Source organism: Acomys russatus, chromosome 15, assembly GCF_903995435.1.
Source record: "Acomys russatus chromosome 15, mAcoRus1.1, whole genome shotgun sequence".
Lineage (NCBI taxonomy): Eukaryota > Metazoa > Chordata > Mammalia > Rodentia > Muridae > Acomys > Acomys russatus.
The window spans coordinates 61,710,488-61,730,949 of NC_067151.1; the positions used below are offsets into that span (position 1 = coordinate 61,710,488).

Sequence of the window (20,462 nt, forward strand, 5' to 3'; positions counted from 1 at the left end):
AAGTGGGTGGAAGACTGCACAGCAGGCTTCAGGGCACAGGCCGATGGAGCTTGAATGCAGTCAATCAAGACAGTTCCGTCCTCTGACTGTTCCAGGTCACCCCACCCCCACCTCACTGCACAGACTCTTCTCAGGCCTTTCTCTTTGCAGTCTGACCCTCCCACTTGTTCACAGGGATTTATCTGTAGTATCAGTGGAGACCTCCATAAATCGCATTCTGCCTTCCCTCTTCACTGGTGAAAAGTAGATTTAAAAATCTTTTTGGACACAGTGTCTTTCTATGTATGTAGCCTTGGCTGGCTTAGAACTCATTATATAGATCAGGCTACACAAAGATGCTCCTGTTGGTGGCGCACGCCTTTAATCCCAGCACTCGGGAGGCAGAGGCAGGCGGATCGCTGTGAGTTCGAGGCCAGCCTGGTCTACAAAGTGAGTCCAGGACAGTCAGGGCTACACAGAGAAACCCTGTCTCAAAAACAAACAAACAAAAAAGTTGAAATGGGTGGACTAGCATGGTGGCTCTTACAACTGTCCCTGCACTTGGGAGGCAGAGGTGGGGGGGCGGGGAGAGAAGTGAAGAAAACAGTAGTCCTGATTTCTGATTGGTAGAAACAGGAGTAAAGGGAATAACTGCATCAGTCTAATAGATTTGTGCTCATTTGATGGTGGGTTGATTTTAAATATAATGTCCGTCTTCCTTCTGACATCCTTATGAGGATTAGGTGAACACATATACAAAAATAATTAGCACACTCTGACATTGTACTTGTTTGAGTATGTGATTTTATAATCCATAAAATAAAATAACAAATATCCTGATATATATCCTTTATTTGTTTTATTTTGAAACAATTCTCATTGTGTGCCCTGTGCTGACCTTTGTCTTGGAATCCTCCTGTTTGTGTTTCCTACTAGCATAAGAGACACATATCTGTTGAGTCTTCCATTCTCATCTGGATCTCTTGGCCTGGTGCTAGGGTTTTTAAATAGAACTCTGTCATAACCAGTGCCTCTGGTCCACTCTTTCCAGAATCTTCATGTCCGGCCCTAGCTCTGTAGTGACTGCTTTCTTGTCTTCTTCCATTCTGATAGTTTGAGGAGCAGCAGGCTTTTGAGAAGAGTCGCAAGTTCCTGCGGCAGCTAGAGATATGCTTTGCGGAGAACCCCTCACACCACCAGAAGATTATCAAGGTTCTTCAAGGCTGTGCGGACTGCCTTCCTCAGGACATCACCGAGGTACCGTCCTGCCCTGCTTCTGACTGATTGTTTTTTCCCTTAGACTGATTTATTTTGTGTGTGTTTTGAGTGTTTTATGTGCATGTATGTATGTGCATCACACGCATGCCTGGGGGCCGCAGACGTTAGGAGAGGGCATTGGATTTCTTGGGACTGTAGTTACAGATGGTGAGCTGCCATGTGTGCTGGAAACCCAACCCAGGTCCTCAAGTGCTCTTAACTGCTGAGCCATCTCCAGCACCTTGTCCTGCTTCTTTTTCACTGTAATTTCTCTCTGCCTAATGTATTCCATGCCTTTTCCCTCTGGGGTACCATAAAGTAAAGAGATTCAGGAAGCAAGAGTGTTTTCAACTTAGCTGCAGTATAAAGCACGGGGATATGGGGGACAGCTCCTGGAAATCAGAGCCTGGCTGTCCCTCACAAGCTCTGGAAGGGTGCTAAAAAAGGGGGTGAAGGGCCTGGACTCCTCATTTTGCTTCTTCCGGGGACCAGCTGGCAGGAGTGCAAAGTCGCATCATTGGAGCTGCATTTCTGACTAGTACGCCCCATCCCCACCCCGTCCCCACCTCAGCCTCACCCCAACCCCACCCCGTCCTCACCCCATCCCCACCCCTTCCCCATCCCTGTAGGCAGCAGGCAGGGAAAAGCTTAAAATTCTTAGCTGTCAAGATGGAATCTATGTGCCAGTGAGATGGCTTAGCTGGTAAAGTTGTTTGCTTCAAAGCCTGATGACCTAAATTCAGTCCCTGAGACCCATGTGAGTCTATGTTAGTTAGTGACTTTCGTAGGCATGCACTGGTCTGTATGCACTTACTGGCAAGCTCCAGGTCCTGGGTTCGATCCCCAGGATCCACATGGTAGAAGGAGAGAACTGAATCCTTGAAGTTGTCCTTTGACTCCCATAGGCATTCTGTCGTGTGTACACACACACACACACACACACACAATTTCAAAATAAAATGTGGCTGGGCGTGGTGGTGCATGCCTTTTAATCCCACCACTTGGGAGGCAGAGGCAGGCTTTGAGTGTAGTCTGAGAAGATCTGCAGATGTTGTCTGAGCCTTCATAACTCTACTCAGCTGAAGACGCAGATGTGGCAGCTCCTCAGAGGCCATGACCACCTACAGGATGAGTTCTCCATCTTCTTTGATCATCTGCGCCCAGCAGCTAGCAGGATGGGTGACTTTGAAGAGATCAATTGGACGGAAGAGAAAGAATATGAGGTATAGGTTGTGAAGGGGAAAGCTGCCTGGGGGCGGGGAGGGCCCCTGAGTTGGCTCACTACCACCAATTCTTGTTTAGTTTGATGGCTTTGAAGAAGTGATACTCCCTGATGTGGAAGAGGAAGAAGAGCCAGCCAAAGTGCCCACAGCGTCAAAGAGCAAGAGGAGAAAAGAGATTGGGGTCCAGCATCATGATAAGGTATGCGTGTTTTTGGAAAACAGCAGCTTTTCATGAACCGTGCCTTGGACTGCACTCTGCACAGAGCCCTGGTATATATAGGACAGCTTAATGTCGTGGAGATGGTGTGGGGCACAAACCACAGGTGAGGCTGCTGTGGAGAACTCATGGGCAGTTGTGAGAAGGAATCCACAAGCAAACATGGCGTCCCGTCCTTATAATTCCAACACTTAGAGGCTGAGGCAACTTCAGAGGTAGTTTAGGTAGGGTTTCATCTCAAAAAGGAAGGAACAAATACAGAACAAACAAACCAACCAACCCTCAGGTATGTCATGCTTTTTCCCCTAGCTCAGCACTAACATTTTCCTTACATTTGGGTTTTTTCAACTTTTGTTCATGGAAGGAAATGATGATAATTTATGTAGCAGTGTATTATTGTGTGGCAGCGTCATATAGATTATTAACTAGTTTGTATAATGTTCATAGTGATGCTGAGGAGGGTGACAGAAGTGCAGAGAAGCTAGTGCCAGACTGACCCCTTCAGGTGTCTGTGCTGGGACATGGATGCAGGCTCTGGAGTCTGCTCGTACTGAGTACCAGAAATAGCCCTGGTCTGGGATGGGTCAGTGGGTTAGGATACTTGGTCCCAAGCCTGATGACTAGAGCTTGATCAGCAGGATCCATGTAGGCAGGCTGTTCTCTTCGACCTCCATATATGTGTGCACATAAATGTGTATGGTAAATAAATAGATGTATTAATTAATCTTAGAGAACAATGTGTTTCTGTGGGGGAGTGTGTGTGGGTACAGACACCCACAGAGACTGGAAGAGGGTGTGGGATCTCCCGGAGTGGGGTTATTGTTGTTGTTGTTGTTATGGAGTGGAGAAGGATGATGACAACGACGACTGCAACGACTGTTTACGTAGAGCCTCTCTATGTAGCCCTGGCCCTGGGACTCTCTATACAGACCAGATTGGCCTTAAACTCAAGAGATTTACCTGACTGTCTTCCTAGTACTGGGATTAAAGTCATGGGCCACTGTGATACCTAGCTTTTTTTTTTTTTTTCAATTTACATTTATGTATTTTGTGTGGGGGAACACACATGTGCCAGGGAACATTTGTGGAGGTCAGAGGACAACTTGTAGGTGTTGATTTTCTCATAGCAGGGACTCAATTCAGGTCCTCAAGCCTGACTGTGGGTTCCTTCATCCGCCTTGCCCTCTCACTGGCCCATGAGGTAGTTTTTCTTTTTTGTTTCTTTTGTTTGTTTTTGAGACAGGGTTTCTCTGTGTAGCCCTGGCTGTGGTGCAACGCAGAGATCCACCTGCCTCTGTCTCCTGAGTGCTGGATCAAAGGCATGTGCCACCGTGCTTTAAGAGTTAATTTTATATTCATGTCTGCATGCATGTCTGTATGCCACATGTGTGCCTGGTACGCAGAGGCTGGAAGAGGACATCAGACCTGTTGGAGCTACCACATGGGTCCTGAGAATCAGACTGTCTCTAGCCAGCCTTTTAGAGCCATGCTTCTTTACTGCTTCCCTGGCAGACTTCCTAGAAAATAAGCGACCTTGTTGGTGTTTCTTGTCCCTTAGGTTTTCATGTCTTGGCTTTATTAGGCAGAATCCCTGTACAAAGCCACTTTTCACATTTAGACAGTACACAGGGAGACAGTCTGTAAACTGGGCCTCACTCTGCAGTGCCTCTCTTCAGCACCTATTGGACTGAAGTCTGTCCTGGGCTTGTGTGTGGCTTCTTATTTTGGATCGTTGTCGATTCTTACAGGGATTCATAACCAGCTGTAGTTAGGATTGGGCCAGTGACCCCGTGGGATGAGATGGCACATTGTGCAAGAGTAGGGGGGCCAGCTTTATAACTGCAGGCCTCTCAACTCAGCTAACCAAGATGGTTACATTGTAGGAGACTGAATGGCCAGAAGCAGCCAAGGACTGTTCCTGTTATTGTCACGAGGGAGGTCCTGATTCTAAGCTGAAGAAGAGCAAGAGGAGAAACTGTCACTGCAGCAGCAAGGTGAGGAAGGCGCTTGGTGTGCTGGGACTGCCCAGGCCACACTGCAAATGCTGGCGGGGCTTGTTGTTTGTAGTTGTTGTGCTTTGTTTGTTTTGGGGGTTTTGTTGTTTTTGAGACAAGGTCTCTCTTCATAGCTCAGGTTGTCTTGGAACTTACTATGTAGATGAGAGTGGCCTCAAACTCAAAGAAATCCACCTGCCTCTGCCTCTTGAGTGCTGAGATTAAAGGTGTGCGCCACCACGCCTGGTTTATGCTGTTTTGCTACTACAGATTTGTGTCTTCTTGGATTTATAAAGTGATCACATGCATCTGGTTATACAGTACACACATGTATATATATATGCAAAATAAATGGACCTTTGTACAAAATCCAAAATGGAATTGGGCCTGGCCTACAAGCCTAGCACTGAGGTGGAATCGGGAAAGTTATCCTCAACTACAAAGCAAGTGCAAGACCAGCATCAGATCTGTAACACCCTCTCTCAGAATAACACTAAAGGAAATATACAATGGATTTTGCTTTTGTCTTTGTCTTGAGACAGTGGCTTCTTACATAGCCCATGCCACCCTCAAGCTTAGCGGTCTCCTGTTTGTGTGTCCTGAGTGCTGGCACTATGAGTAACGTCAATTTTATGTGGTGCTTTGGTCAATCCCACCAACCGAGCTATATCTCCAGTTTTAGATATTTTAATTATTTTTTTTTTCAGGGGTGATGAATTGGTTTTGGATTTGAGCTAAGGTCTCTTGTAACCTTTGGTAGCCTCAAATTCTCCATGTAGTGAAGGCTTGCCCTGAACTTCTGCCTCCACTACTTGAGTGCTGGGATTGCAGTTGGATTTTGCTTTTTGCCTTTTTGTTGTTTTCTAAGACAATATTTCTCTACATAGCCTTGGCTGTCCTGGAACTTATTCTGTAGACCAGGCTAGCCTCAAACTCTAGAGATCTACCTGCTTCTGCCTCCAGAGTGCTGGGATTTCAGGTGTGCACCACCAACTCCCAGCTGAATTTTACTTTCTTTCTGTCTTTTTTTAAAAATTGATTTATTACATATACAGGGCTCTGTCTACATGTGTGCCTGCACGTCAGAAGAGGGCACCAAATCTCTTTATAGATGGTTGTGAGCCACCATGTGGTTGCTGGGAATTGAACTCAGGACCTCTGGAAGAGCAGATAGTGCTCTTAACCTCTGAGCCATCTCTCTTGCTCCCTGGATTTTGATTTTACTTTTTAAAGAGAGTCTTTGATTTGAACGTGGTGGTAGGCAGAGATAGCAAGCTAGGAAATAAGACCCTATACAGCATGTGCTGGGCAGCCTCAAAAATACTAGTGGCTGGAGAGACGGCTGAGCAATTAAGAGCACTCACTAGCTCATCATCCATAGGACCTGGGCTTCTATTCCCTGAATCCAATGACAGCTCACAACGGTCTATAATTCCAGTTCCAGGGGATCCATTGCCTTCTGGCCTCTGCCAGCACTGTGGGCACATGGTGCACAACATCCAGGCAGATAAATACTCACATGATATGTATAAAATAAAAATAAATCTTAAAAAAATAACCCTCAATAAACCCTGTGGGCAGTGCTTCTGGACATGGGAGGTAAAAGCAGAGTTGAAGTGTTTCCTTGCAGATGTGCTGTTGCCTGGGGACAGCCTCTGTGTGGTCTGTGCTGCTCTCCTGATCTTCCTGTATCATTATAGATTGCCCAACGAATAGTTCCTTATGGCATCCCTTTCTTTAAGTCAAATAAACCTGTGAGCAAGATACACTGAAGAAAACTGGTCCTCCAGAGTGAGTTGGTTGGCATCACATATGCAGTGGAGACAAGAGGGGTCCTAGCTACTTAGAAGCAAGCTGGCTGATTGTGAGCAGCCAACACAGGCCTCACCTTGGAGGGGCCTGAGACTTAGGAAGGTCAGGGCAGTTTTAACCTGGAGAGTCTCCTTTACAGGTCTGTGATATCAAATCCCACAAGAGCAAGGAGCCCCTCGACTTGGCTGGCAGTAGCCCCCTCCAAGAGGCCAGTCCTATGCCCAGCACTAAGGAGGGAGGACATGGCAAGGATATGTTGGAAGAGGAAGCCCCGGAGGAGCAGGGGAGCATTGAGGCAGCTCAGAGTGAGACTGGCAGGGCCACCAGAAAGGAAGAGACACCCAGTCCAGGTGAGTGACCTGACGGCCAAGCTGCTCCTTTCCCTCCTTCCTGCTCAGCTTATTTCCCTACACTTCAGGAAGCTTGGTGCCCCTGGCTAGACACCTTCCCGGGGGTGGGCATAACAAAGCTTTCATGGACAGACCCTTCCCCATTCACCTCTCACACGCGTGAGACTGCTACGAAGCTGGGCGTGGTGGCACACGCCTCTAATCCCAGCACTCAGGAGGCAGGGCGGGTGCTCTCTGTGAGCTCCCTTTACACAGTGAGTTTCAGAGCAGCCAGAGCCACATAGTGAGACCCTGTCTCAAAAATAACAAAATAAAGCCTTTCCCTAGTCTTGCGTTCTATTACCATTCTAACGACCCTGCCTGCCTTTGCTGAGTGGCTCCATTACCTCCACCAGCTTTCCCAGTGGAACTCTTCCCGTCATTTCCCAGGGGCTTGTGGTTTTCAGAGCATACCCTGATCCCCATATTCCTCCTGAGCAGGGTCGACGGTAGGGAGCACTTCGTTGTGCTCCGCACAGGTGACTCTCACAGAGCACCCCTTGGAGGGCCTGGCTCTCTGTCCAGCAGACACTCGTCAGCGTCCTGCTCGTGCTGAGGTAGTCTCCCCTGCCAGGAGAAACCAGGCTGGGCCTCAAGCAGTCTCCTGCCTCGATACATCCTCCATACCTCCTGAGGAGGGGCAGGACCCAAAGGCCACTGCTACCTCAGAGACTCTTGTGCCACTGCCAGATACATCAGAGACTGAGAAACTGCTGGAGCTCCCCACTTCCTTCCCAAGTCCTGTTTCAAGGACCAGAGACACAGGGAGAAGACACGTATCTGGGAAAGCAGGCACTCAGAGCTGGCTGCTTGAGAGCAGAGCTGAGGCCAAGACAGCCCACAGGGTGGCCCCTACCTGTGGAACTTCATCAGGAGTTAATGCCTTAGAGACTACTCCCGGAGCTGCCAGAGGGGTCATGGCTGAGGACAGTGGAGCACCAAGCAAAGGCCCCGAGGGGGCGGTGCCAAAAGCCTCAGAAGCGACTGTCTGTGCCAATAACAGCAAGGTCAGCTCCACTGGGGAGAAAGTGGTCCTGTGGACAAGGTAGGTAAAGATGGGCCGTGTTTGCAGAGTGTTAACCAGATTCAAATAGCTTTTGGGGCTAATCACATTGCCTGGATTACAGGGAAGCCGACCGAGTGATTCTCACCATGTGTCAGGAGCAGGGAGCACAGCCTCACACCTTCAGCATTATCTCTCAGCGACTGGGAAATAAGACACCTGTTGAGGTGACGTGACGGGGCACATGATGACGGGGCAGAGTTGGGAGGCTGAGGTCAGCTGGTCTGCAGTCATAAGGAGCTCTCAAGGCAATGACTGGTCATTATAAATGGTGGCCTGAAAAAAGCTTGACCTGTCAAGTGGTGGGGATTTTTGGAAATAGTATTTTCACTGCGTTTCTGGATGTCCTAGAACAACGTAGATCAGGCTGGCCTTCAACTCAACAGACCCATCTGTCTGCCTCCTCATTGCTGGAGTTATGTGTCACTGTGTCTGGCCCAAAGTTTCTAGTTTTGTTACTCAGGGAAACTGTATGTGGCATTCTCTTTTCTGTACAGAAGACATAACTCTTCGTCACTCCGTGATAAGCAGGTACCCAGGGACAAATGAGTCCATCCTTTTCTTTCGCTAGGTTTCGCACCGGTTCCGAGAACTCATGCAGCTCTTCCACACAGCCTGTGAGGCCAGCTCTGAGGATGAGGACGATGCCACCAGCACCAGCAATGCAGACCAGCTCTCTGACCATGGGGACCTCTTGTCTGAAGAGGAGCTAGATGAGTGACCAGGGAAGGTACTGGTGTCATCTTCCAGGATCAACCTGACACCCAACTCTACTGGAGAGAGGGTGACACTTCACTTGTGGAGACTGAGGACAGGGGTGGTTCCACAGTCTGCGTGTCTCTCAGGGTCATTGGTGAAGACCCTATAAATCCAATCTGTACATAGCCTTGAGGGAAAATAGGGCTGTCTTGTCTGGTGATCTCCGTGTTTTTAAATGTATACATGTGTATGTTATGTTAACAGGTCCCTGTACACTGGGTTCCTGCACCTGGCAGCTTTTATTATAAATTATCTCCCCCAATTCCCTTCCCTGGAACTTCAGTTTGAAAGGCTGTCACCCTCCTGGTAACACTGGGCCAGGCTGTATAGTTCCTGCAGCAGCTCCTCCATGTCATCTTGCTCCACCCCAGCATCCATGAAGCTCGCCCAGCGCCGCAGGTCAAGTCTGGAGAGCTCATCAGCCAAGTCTCTCAGAGTTCCGTGCAATGATGAAGATGAACGCAGGGCCCCAAACACAGGGATGCTCTGCACTGCTGCAGAGGGAGAGAAAAGGGATGCTGAGTGGACTGGAGTCTGGAGGTCTGGGACTTGGTGGACACGACTGTGAAGTACAGCACTGGTGTGTGTGCTGTCCCCATCAGTGTGCCAGTGCCCTGGAGGAGCTTGTCGTCATGTAGAGGAGCACAACTGTGAACTTCCTTTTCTTTAGCACTTTGACTCCAGGAAGAGAAAATAAAATGGCTCCTGTGTAGATGAAGTGCTAGTTTCCTTCATGTCTTACCTGCGCTCTTGGGGACACTGTCCAGGGCCAGGGCTGTCCCCTTCTGACTGAAGCTTGAGAAGAGGTGTGGGTAAGGAGGAGCCACCTTGCAGGGAGTCAGCAGTAGATGTGAGGAACTGCAGGCAGAGAGGTGACTCAGCAGGGAGGCAAAGGCTGAGCCCTGGGGAAAGGGCAAGTGCCACACTCACCTCAAGACTCTAGGATGCTGCTGCTGTAAATACTCGGCGAGGACTTCTTCTCCAGAGGCACAAGCGTGCAGAGTGGAGGGCAGAGGTGTTCCTGGCTTGAGTTTACTGTCAGAACAAAGCCAAACCCACATGAACTCTGGCTGCATGGATGCAAGCTAAGATTCTTACATTCTTGGACCATTATCTGAATCAGCCCAGAGATTTTTTTTTTTTTCTTCCCCTGAGACAGGTCTCTCTGTGTAGCCATGGCTGTCCTGGACTCACTTTGTAGACCAGGCTGGCCTCAAACTCAGTGATCTACCTGCCTCTGCCTCCCTGAGTGCTGGGATTAAAGGCATGTGCCACCATGCTCAGCCAGAGGTCTTTTTTTTTTTTTTTTTTAAAGGTGAGGCATGGACGGTGGAAGCAAGCTTTACAAGGGCCCCTAAGAACCAGCAGTCTTACCTGGTGTGGCTTGCCCTGTCTATGCCCCTGAGCACCACTGACTGGGCAAAGCACCGGTGCCCAGCAGAATCCCCACATGCAGACAGTGGGGTCCACGGGCTGGCTAGTCCAAGCTGCATCAGGATGTCCGGAAGTGACTGGCCTGGGGCCAGTGGGAAGGGGATGGCTGCTTCTGCTGTCACCACCTAAAGGCCAGGAGGGACAGGTTACAGCGCCTTTTCTCAGCTCTGGCCCAAACCCTCACAGAGCTGCTTACCTTTTTCCCAGAGAAACTTAGCGCATCAGCCAAATGAGCCATGGGAACCATGGAGGAATGCAGGCGATAGGGAACAGTGACTGTGTCCAGGACCGTGGCCAGGATGGCGCTACAGTGGAAGGGCAGAGTGGCCTGTCAAATGGGACAGGGAGGAACACTGGGTCTTTTGGAGAAACATGTAGAGGCAGAATAGACGTCGGGGAATGAAACAAGCTGTTCGTTCTGAGGCCGGACGAACGTGAGGTGCTAAGAGGTCAAGTCCAAGCTGGGAACCCACCTTGGTGTTAAATGCTTCCCAAGTACATGCTGTGTCCTAGGTTCAGTCCCTAGCAACGAACATGCACACAGGGGTGGGGTGGGGAGGGTGCACGAGAGCGAAAGAACAGAGTCAAGCAACACAGAGGCTGACACAAACTGAGCTTTGAGCCTTACATCATAACGCAGGTACGGAAAGTTGACAGGTGGCTTGGGTCGCAGGCCCAGATTCCCGCCCAGTGATAATGGGCAGACGAAAGAGCTGTACCCAGTCAGGTGCACCAAGCCAAATGCTGTGTTTAGGAGACGATAGATATTTTTCTGGGGCTCCTGGTAACGGAAAGGAGAGTGGTTTGCTTCAGGCACTTGCTCAGGGGATCCTCTTTCCCACCAACTGCTGCTTCCTCTTCCAGCCTCCACTCACCCCAAGACTATAGGGACCAGGCAGCAGCCCCCATGTCACTACTCCCCGCCCTGAGTACTCGTCCTGTAGCAATTCTGCAGTCTTAGCACCAACACCGGAAAAGCCATCGTGCAGGTCACACAGGATCTGGAAGCCCTGGAGAGATGAAGGCCACAAGAAACCAGACTATAGGACGAGGAGACTCTGTACCCCAGCACCCACCTTGTCACACAGCTACCTGCAAGTAGTCACATTCTTCCACATAGAAGTGCAGTCTGTCCTCCAGCTCTTCCAGGTACCTGGGTTCTTTCAGAACACTCTCCCCTTGGCCAAAAGCCTCCAGGCGACCTGTTTCACTGCCAAAAACCACCATGATAAAAGACTCAGCACTGTGCCCAGCTCCTCGGTCTGCTGTTTAGGAGGGGGACAGGTGACATGTGCTGGCGGGACCTGAGCTTTGCCTCAGCTTCTGGGGTCCCCGTACCCATCATGGTTGTACTTCTGAATCACACAGATGCTCCGAGGATGGAGATGGACTCCGAGGAAGTCTGACCAGACTCTGACGCTGTTCTCTGTGGGGATGCATGGTTTTGGGTTTGTAGCGGGGATGACTGGTGGGGGACCTGAAGGAAGAATAGATGAGATTTGTATACCCCTCCCCCACCCCTAAGTTCTTGCTTTTCTTGGTTCAGTTGCCACCATCAACAAGGGAAAGCTCAGCTCACCTTTGCCATTCTGGATAGCTTTGGCCCTCCAGACACTGTCACTACCCAGCACTCCCTGTGAGGGGTGAGAAAAATGGGCATTTAGTTGCAGGCAGTTCTCTTCTGCCATGGGCTTTCTTGTGTGCAGATGTGCATGCCTCCATGAGTCCATGTGCACCACGTGACTGCCCAAAGGCAGAAGAAAGGCCTCAGGAACTAGAGTTACAGGTTGCTGTGAGCTGCCTATGTGGGCATTGAGAAGCCAACTCGGTGTCTGGAAGAAGTCAGGTCTCTTAATCTCTGAGCTAGATTTCAGGCCCCCACCAGTTCAGAGGGGCTTTTTTCAGAAAGACATTCCTCTAGGGCATTTACAGTGACTAGACTCCCCCGGATTCACAGAGCCACTTTGCTTGTAGCAGGTTTAAAGGTCTGTGGCAAAGCCCATCACCTCTGCACTCAGAAGGTCCTGGAGGTTAGGGTTCTTTGGGTAGGCTTCTTCTCTGTGTGTGGTGAGCTTCCCTTGCCTGAAAAAGAGTGGAGATTAACTAAGCAAAGGAATTGTCCCTCCTAGGAGCTCTCCAGCCTTAATGCACACACAGCACGAGGAACACTCTCATACACAGATACACACCATGCCACTGCAGCCTCTAGCTGTCGGTCCTTGTAGAGGCCGCCTTCTTCCTTCAGGGAGTTCAGACTGCCTGTACAGACATGAAAGGCAAAATCAGCCAGGGCGACATCATATCAGGATTAACCTGGTCACCTGTCAGGTGATGTATTGTGGAAGTTCCTGTGGACCAAGACGGGTATGTAACCCTGAATGGTCTACAGATATGCAGAACAGGTTGGTCTCCAACTCAGATTCTATCTGCCTTTGCTGGGATTGATTATAGGCGTGTCCAACAGCGCATTATGCTTGGCTTTCAAAAGGATACTTCGATATACATTCGGGAGGGACAGGAAAACTGGACTCCCTTCTGTCAACAGCTGTGGTCCTGCTTGAGTGCAGCAGCTTAGACCCTTCCAGAGCCAGCTCCTGAAGTCATCAGTGTGGGTTCTGAAGTGAACTCATGCCAGGGCCCTGCGAGCCTAACGGGAAACTTGGCTGAGACCCGCCCGCCACCGCTTCACCTTTCAGGTCCATGAGGATGAGTCGTGGCGTATACGTTTCCTGGCCATGCAGCGTCCGGCCGGTTCGGTACAGGACGTCGGGGCACAGCTCGCCGGGCGACTCTTGGCCCTCGGTGGCGTGTCCCAGCGCAGCATCCTGCAAGTTGCAGAAGACTGAGCTGAGGGGAAAGAGGGGCAGGGGCTGTACCTTCCACCAGGAGCGCCGGGCTGCCGCTAGGGCCCTGACCTGCTGGTTCCACCAGTGTGCCCCTACGAAACCTGCGAAATGTCCTAACTGCAGTGTGAGCACCTCGCGGGCCCCGCCCGCCATGCCGCCGCTGCTCTCCAGCACTCCACCGCCCGAGGGGGGCGGGCCCTGCGTCCTATTGGCTCGCGAGCACGTGCTCTCCCGTTGGCTGTTCGATTCGTTAGTTTCGGAGGCGCTGCTCAAGCCCTGCCTCTTCCGCTCCTGGATTGCCGGAAGCTGCCCCGACTCGCTGACGTCATGCGGTTCCCTCTGCACTTCTGATAGTGGCTTCTCTGTCCAAGGTCATGGAAGGTTCTCTCACCTGCTTCTGTCCCTATGCAGATCTCTCTCTCTTCTAGCTAGTGACTCCCGCGAGAAAAACAACCTGCGGAGGAACCTTCCTCCCACTCAGTTCTGTTTCCCATCCCTAACGTCCTGGCCCGCCTAAACCAGTGGGCCATCTATATGCTTGTTACCTTATGGAAAAGATTGCATGCCCTTTCTTGCATGTTCATATAGCTCGTTTGCCATTCTGTGCTGTTTTTATTATTTTGGGGGATTGGTTGGTTATTCTTGAGACAGGGTCTCACCATGCAGCCCCTGGGTGGTCTGAACCGACTATGTAGAGCAGCCTCTATTTCCTGAGTGCTCAGATTAAAGGTTTAAGCCACAGATGGACATGGTGGCGCATGCCTTTAGTCCCAGCACTTGGGAGAGGCAGAGGCAGAGGCAGAGGCAGGCAGGCAGAGTTAAAGGCCAGCCTGATCTACAAAGCAAGTCCAGGACAGCCAAGGCTACACAGAGAACCCTGTCTTGAAAAAAAATCTAAAACAGAACAAAAAACTGGAAATGTTGAATCACCATCTTTCCTTTCAAATAAGAAAAGATAAAACAAATTTTGTGCTCGAGTGGTTGACTTGTTTGTTTGTTTGGTTTTTTCTTTGCTAATGTGCTCCTTTTGTGTAAGCAACACTGAGGTTCTTTGTCTCTGACTCTGGGAAGCATGTTCTACCACAGGGGTGCTACAGATCACGGGGGAAACACTGCCAGTGAGCTATGCCTCAGCCCTCATCTTCTCTGTGTGGCCTTGGCTGTCCTGAACTCTTTGTAGACCAGGCTGGCCTCGAGCTCACAGTGATCCACCTGCCTCTGCTGGGATTAAAGGCTATGGACTTTAGTTTCACCTGCCTATCCCAATTCAGTTAAAGTCTTTATTATTATTATTATTATTATTATTATTATTATTATTATTATTATTATTATTATTATTATTTTGGTTTTTCAAGACAGGGTTTCTCTGTGTAGCCTTGGCTGTCCTGGACTTGCTCTGTAGTCCAAGCTGGCCTTGAACTCACAATCCACCTGCCTCTGCCTCCGGAGTGCTGGGATTAAAGGTGTGCACCACCACGCCCGGCTCAGTTAACGTCTTAAATGGTTAGATTTTCAAAAATATCTTGGGCTGGAGAGATAAACGAAGAGCATGACGTGCTCCAGCTGAGGTTCAGTCCCCACCCCTCTGCCTGGCAGCTCCCAGTGGCCGGGAACTCCAGCTTCAGGAGACGCAGTGCCTCTGACGTCACAGGTACCTGTCTTCATCCCCGCACACATACATGCACATAAAGAAAAATAATAAAGATAAACCTTGAAAACGTGTTCTAGATCCTATTACTCACAGTAAAGTCAACAAGCAATGTGGGGAACTGGGTGTCACTGATAGGAAAGTGGCAGCAAATGATAAATAATAGCTTAAGAGCCAGGAAGATGGCTGGAGGCATAAAAACGTACACGGGATAGCAGGAGGCTTTTGAAACCATGGGCCAAGCCCCAGTGACATACTTACAACAGGGCCACACCTGAGCCTTTCCTAACAGTTCCAACAGCTGGGGACCAGTTATGGAAAAGTTTGAGATTACTGGGGCAGGACTCATGATGTGTAGTAGTTTATCAAGGAGTCCTAGAAATTGGGCTACTTGCGGTAGCTCCGTGGGTCAAAATGCCCACGAGAGAAACAGCCCCTGCAAGTTGTCCTCTGATCTCTAAATGGGTGCTGTGGCACTTGTGCCCACAGGCACAATACTTATTAACTGTAGAATTTTTTAAGTGCTGAATTATGAACATCAGAATTGTGGGAGGGCCTTATTAAAGCCTGGCTAAATTAGGATATTTGGGAAAATAAATGAAGGGTCGGCATTAAAACAGGCACAAGTGGCTCATGCCTGCATTTCAGCACTTGGGAGGTAGAGGAAGGAATGGGATCCGAGCCTAGCCTGGGTTACATGAGACTCTAGCTCAAAAAAACCAAAACCAGGGCCCTGCTGCCCTTTGCTGGCCACTGCACAGCAGCACAGGGCAGGTGGGGGGAGGGCCTGCTGGAGGTCCTGGCTGACCTGGGCCTGTACCGGGGCCCAGATGCACGGCATTGCGTTGCCCCCCACCAACATCTGCCTCATCTATGGGGCAACAACAGTCTATGTGAGGAGAGTCTAATGGCGTCACCGCCTCAACCCAGACCAATGACTCACTGCAGTCAACATCTGTGTAACGCTGTTTGGGCAAAAGGGCATACTGAGCGACACACTGCAGCTTCTGATGCAACTATGGTGACGGAAAACGTGATGGAGAGGCAGGAAACTGAGGAGCTAAGTGTCAAGTGTGTGGCAAGACTGGAGAAGCGACAGCTGTGACGGGGGTGAGAAGGCTGGAGGTGATGGAAGAACAAGTCATTACCTGGTAGGATGGGCAGGCTGGAGTGCAGCAGACTGGAGCTTTCATGAACTCACCCCCAACAAGCTGCCAGCCTCACGATCGCCTGGGACTGAACACTGACGTCCAGTTACTGGATCAGACCTCCGTGGTCCATGCTTCTGGACACCCTGCTGGTCGTGGCCTGTGCTTTGGCAGAGGACCATGCTGAAGACTGTGGGCTGTACTACCAACCGGAGACCAGGTGGAGGTCCTGGGCAAGATGCTGGAGCTCACGTGGATGTTGTGGTCTGCTGTTGCCAGAAACCACGCGGAAGCCCAGGATCCGTGTCACTGCTGACTGTGAAGGGCAGTGGCATCGATGACTACAGATGCACAGTTGAGAAAGAGCACCATAGAAGGCTTCAGTGACAACCCTACCTCCACCCAAACCCCACTTACTACAAAAAGGGAGAACCTTGAGAGGAAGCCATCAAGAACTAAAAACAACAAAAACCCAAAAACAAAAAAGCTGTGATGGGGACACAGGTGCAGCTCTCGAAAGTTGAAGGCTTCTGGCAGGGGGAGGGGGGACAGGCGGAGACAGACACAGCTTCCCTTGGTGGGCTGGGCACTAGGCACTTGACCCTGAACAACACAAAATACACCTCTTTTTTCTTTTCCTTTCTTTGGGGTAGGGGGTGGTGGGATGGGGAGAGGGCAAAGACTGGGTGGTGGGAGCATTCAAGGTACATGATGTAAAATTCCCAAATAATAAATGAAAATACTACATTAATTAGCAGCCTGGTCTACAAAATGAGCCCAGGACAGCCAGGTCTATACAGAGAAACTTTGCCTAAAAAAAAAAAAAAAGAGAAAGAAACAAAACAAAACAAAAAACAAAACAAAACAAAAAAACAACCAACCAACCAACCCAAAAATATGTTAAAAGAAAAACAAGGGCTGGAGAGATGGCTCAGAGTTTAAGAGCACTTAGTGGCTCACAACCACCTATAATGAGATCTGATGCCCTCTTCTGGCTGGCAGGTGTGCATGCACGCAGAACACTGTATACATAAAAATAAATCTTATATAAAAAAAAAAAACTATTAAAAATGTTTATAAGACAAAACATAGTGGCACAAGTCAGGCATAGTGGCACATGCCTTTAATCCCAGCACTTGGGAGGCAGAGGCAGGCGGGATCACTGCAAGTTCAAGGCCAGCCTGCTCTACAAAGTTAGTCTAGGACAGCTAAGACTACACAGAGAAACCCTATCTCGAAAAACCAACCAACCAACTAACAACCAACCAACAAACAAAACAAAAAACCCCAAAAAACAAAAAACCCAACCCCCCAAAAAACAAACCCCCACCCCACCGCCACGAAAAAACTCCTCAAAAACAAAACCACCTTTCTCCTGTCAGCATGTATGGGAGGCCATATGACGCCTTGAGTTACCATAAAAGATGTCAACCAGTTTCAGAGCCCTGGCAGTCGGTCTCAAAAGTCCTTGGGAAGCTCAAAGTCCTTGAACGGGTGGACAACCAGGCTGCCTAAGCAGGTAAGAACTGGCTTTCTTTCACAGCGTGGCTCTGCCTTGAACCTCCAGGGCAGAGCTGGTGTTGGTTCCGTGACCAAGATCTATGGAGGATGGCAGAGAAACAACAGGCACAGCCACGTCTGTGGAGGCTCAACAGTGTGGCCCGCTGGACCTGCCAAGCCAGAGGTGCTGAGACGTGGGGAAGGATCCAGGAGGGTGCTGCAAGCTGACCTCAGGGTCACATCTGACAGAGACACTGGACAAGCAGCATCTGGACAAGGGAGGAGGACGACAAATCACCTCACTCATGACCACAAGAAAACGCTGAGGACATGGCTAGTCCTGGTTACCAGCTTGACAAGTGTATCAACTAAAAGCCAAGCAGGCGGCACACCTGTGAAGGATTGTCCTGATTAGATCACCTGGGGTAGGCAAGGTGGGCCACACCTGCTGGCAGCCCACAGACGCTTCTGATTTTTGCCTGCTTGACCTCGCTTTCTCTGACAAAGTCTGCTGCTGAAGATCCCTTTACTGCTATTAGAGCCGGTGCAGACTGAGGACCAACTGTGCGCAACAGCTACCAGGAGACAGTTGTTGTTGAACAATCCAGATCACAGCCGTGGGACTCCAATACATCCTTCTTTTATAGACTTTTTTTTTTGAGACAGGGTTTCTCTGTGTAGCCATGGCTACTTTGGAACTCTCTCTGTAGACCAGGCTGGCCTTGACCTCAGAGATTCACCTGCCTCTGCCTCCCAATTGCTAGGGTTAAAGGCACGCACCACTACGACCAGCTATACAGATAAATACCTAAATAAATTTAGGTTTCTCCAGAGACCCTTTACTAATAGAGCTGATACAGCTTTAATTATTCATCATGTACAGTGTTCTGCCTGCATGTGCATCTTCATGCCACAAGAGGACACCAGATCTCAATTGAGATGGCTATAAGCTAACATGTGGATGCTGGGAATTGAACCCAGGACCTTTGGAAGAACAGTGCCCTCATTCTCTGAGCCATCTCTCCAGCCTCCTACCGCTGATACTAAAGCACTCGCTGTGTTGGCAAGAGAGCCTTAGCTGCAATCCCTTGCACTCACATCAAAATCCAGGCACCATAGCTTGTTAACAAAACTCACCAGCCAGGTAGCCAGGCTGCACCTGTAAGATCCAGGTTCAGCAAAACCCTGCCTCAAAAACCGGCAGAGTGACTTAGGAAGATGATGGTTGGCAGCCTTTGGCTTCACACACATGGCATCCCACTGCTGAAATAAACCTCTCCAAACCGAAAGCTCTGTGTCTAGTCGCTTATGGAATAGTGAGGCCACTGTTTGAGACAGCTCTGTCTATCCAGCCTGGCTACCCTGGAACTCACTTAGACCAGGCTGGCCTTGAACTGGAGATCTACCTCCCTCTGCCTTCCAAGGGCTGGGACTAAAGTGTGTGTTACCATGCCCAAAAGGGCCACTCTTCAGTAGGACTGAGCAGTACCAATGAGCGCCTTACAATGCACTGAGCTTCCCAAAGGAAAGTGGATATCACTTCCCAAGTTCCAAGCTTGCGACAGATCAGCCTGTGGGTTCAGGGTGTGGCTGCGCCCCCCCCCCCCCCCCCAATGAAGGCAGGCTGCATCGGATATTCACAGGTGCTGTGGTCACCAGAGCACTCTCCAATGCTGAGGGTCAGAGCTTGGGCCAGTGCCCTCCAGGGTGCGCTGTGCCACTTCCTTTGTTTTCACATTTTGAGTTATTTGTGGGCACTTACTTAAAAAACAAACAGACTGACAGAAACATGGCTGGGTGCACTGGCACATGATAATACCAACACTCAGGAGGCTGAGGCAGGAGGATTGGAGAGTCAATGCTGGCCTGGACTGCAGAATGAGATTGTATTTCAAAAAACCCGAAAGGCTTAATGATAGACGGCAGCAGGGCTGTCAGTCAGGGCTCACTATGGAAGCCTAGAGATAAAGGCATCTTAACATCCAGGACAGGAAGGGATTGGCCTAGTGGCTCACAGCTGCCGCTGGGCATGTGGGAGTCACAGACACCCTGAAAGCTTAACATTTTGATGCCACTAGACCAGGTGAAACAAGAAAAGCAAATGGCTCTAGGTGGGGAATTTGGAAACTGAGTCCTGGACTTCGGTGGGCATGGTTCCCGTGCCTGTACTCCAGCTCTCAGGGGGAGGCAGGAGGATGCTGAGTTTAAGATAATCTTGCTAACATACAAACTTCTGCTCAGTTTGGTTTCAAAAACGAAAACAAGGGGCTGGAGCGATTGCTCAGTGGTTAGGAACACCGACTGTCCTTCTAAAGGCCCTGAGTTCAACCCCCAGCATCCACACGGTGGCTCACAACTGTCTGTAACTCCAGGTTCAGGGTTCTGACACCCTGACACACACAGACAAGCAGGCAGAAATCAAATGTACATTAAAAAAAAAATCACTAAGAAATTAAAAAGCCTGGGTGTGGTAGCAGAAGCCTTTAATCCCAGCACTCAAAAGGTAGACGCAGGAGGATCTCTGTGAGTTCAAGTCCAGGCAGGTCTACAAAGTGAGTCCAGGACAGCCAGGGCTCTGTTACACAGAGAAACCCTGTCTTGGAAAACCTATAAATAAAATAAAATAAAATAAAATCCTAAATAAAAAAGAAAACAAACCAAAAAAACCTTAATCTTTAAGCCATGCCAGCATCCTGGGAGTGGTAAGGATTAAATACTCTTCTGGGGCTAGTGGGATGGCAAAAGTGGGTAATGGCATTTGCCATGTAACTTGCAAGCCTGACAATGCTTTTTCCCCAAAGCCAGAGGGAGGACTGACTTTATACAATTGTCCTCTGCCCTCCTTGTGTGTACACACAGTAAAAATAAAAAATTTAAACTCTGATTTGAGTCACTATTTCTAGCTCTTTGAGGGTGTGCACACAGATACACTTCTATCTGCGCTAGTGTCAGTTCACTTTGCAGTGTGTATGCTGTAGTGAGGGCTCAGGTCTCAGGAATATGTGGGAAGGGGCTGGCCACACCAACCTGCCAGGACTCAGCTACAGCTTGAGTGGCATTCTGCAGAATCAATAAGAAACGTACAAACAAGAAGTGAGATGGATCGCTGTGAGTTCGAGGCCGGCCTGGTCTACAAAGTGACTCCAGGATCACCAAAGGATACACAGAGAGACCCTGTCTCGAAAACCAAAAA

At 49.6% G+C, this 20,462-nt stretch overlaps 2 protein-coding genes across 3 annotated transcripts in view; one reads left to right on the plus strand and one right to left on the minus strand.

Moving 5' to 3' along the window:
- LOC127199429 (GON-4-like protein) overlaps positions 1–8,655 on the plus strand; it is a 65,764-nt gene extending 57,109 nt beyond the window's left edge. Inside the window, exons 24-31 of one of the 2 annotated variants that reach the window (XM_051157492.1) lie at positions 1,093–1,236; positions 2,316–2,459; positions 2,539–2,658; positions 4,560–4,670; positions 6,622–6,832; positions 7,313–7,916; positions 7,999–8,101; positions 8,506–8,655. In XM_051157492.1, coding sequence (XP_051013449.1) covers positions 1,093–1,236; positions 2,316–2,459; positions 2,539–2,658; positions 4,560–4,670; positions 6,622–6,832; positions 7,313–7,916; positions 7,999–8,101; positions 8,506–8,655 — 1,587 coding nt within the window. Of the gene's footprint in view, positions 1–1,092; positions 1,237–2,315; positions 2,460–2,538; positions 2,659–4,559; positions 4,671–6,621; positions 6,833–7,309; positions 7,917–7,998; positions 8,102–8,505 lie in introns of both variants that reach the window. The other variant, XM_051157493.1, reaches the window with a different exon arrangement.
- A 147-nt stretch (positions 8,656–8,802) lies between these two features.
- Msto1 (misato mitochondrial distribution and morphology regulator 1) lies at positions 8,803–13,142 on the minus strand. The gene is made up of 13 exons (XM_051157494.1): positions 12,817–13,142; positions 12,317–12,386; positions 12,134–12,209; positions 11,707–11,761; positions 11,466–11,604; positions 11,220–11,337; positions 11,003–11,137; positions 10,756–10,908; positions 10,324–10,455; positions 10,068–10,252; positions 9,624–9,728; positions 9,436–9,551; positions 8,803–9,187 (listed from the first exon to the last, which is right to left on the minus strand). The coding sequence occupies exons 1-13, from the start codon at positions 13,124–13,126 to the stop codon at positions 8,973–8,975; spliced, it is 1,809 nt and encodes a 602-aa protein (XP_051013451.1). The 5' UTR covers positions 13,127–13,142; the 3' UTR covers positions 8,803–8,972.
- Positions 13,143–20,462: the final 7,320 nt, after the last annotated feature.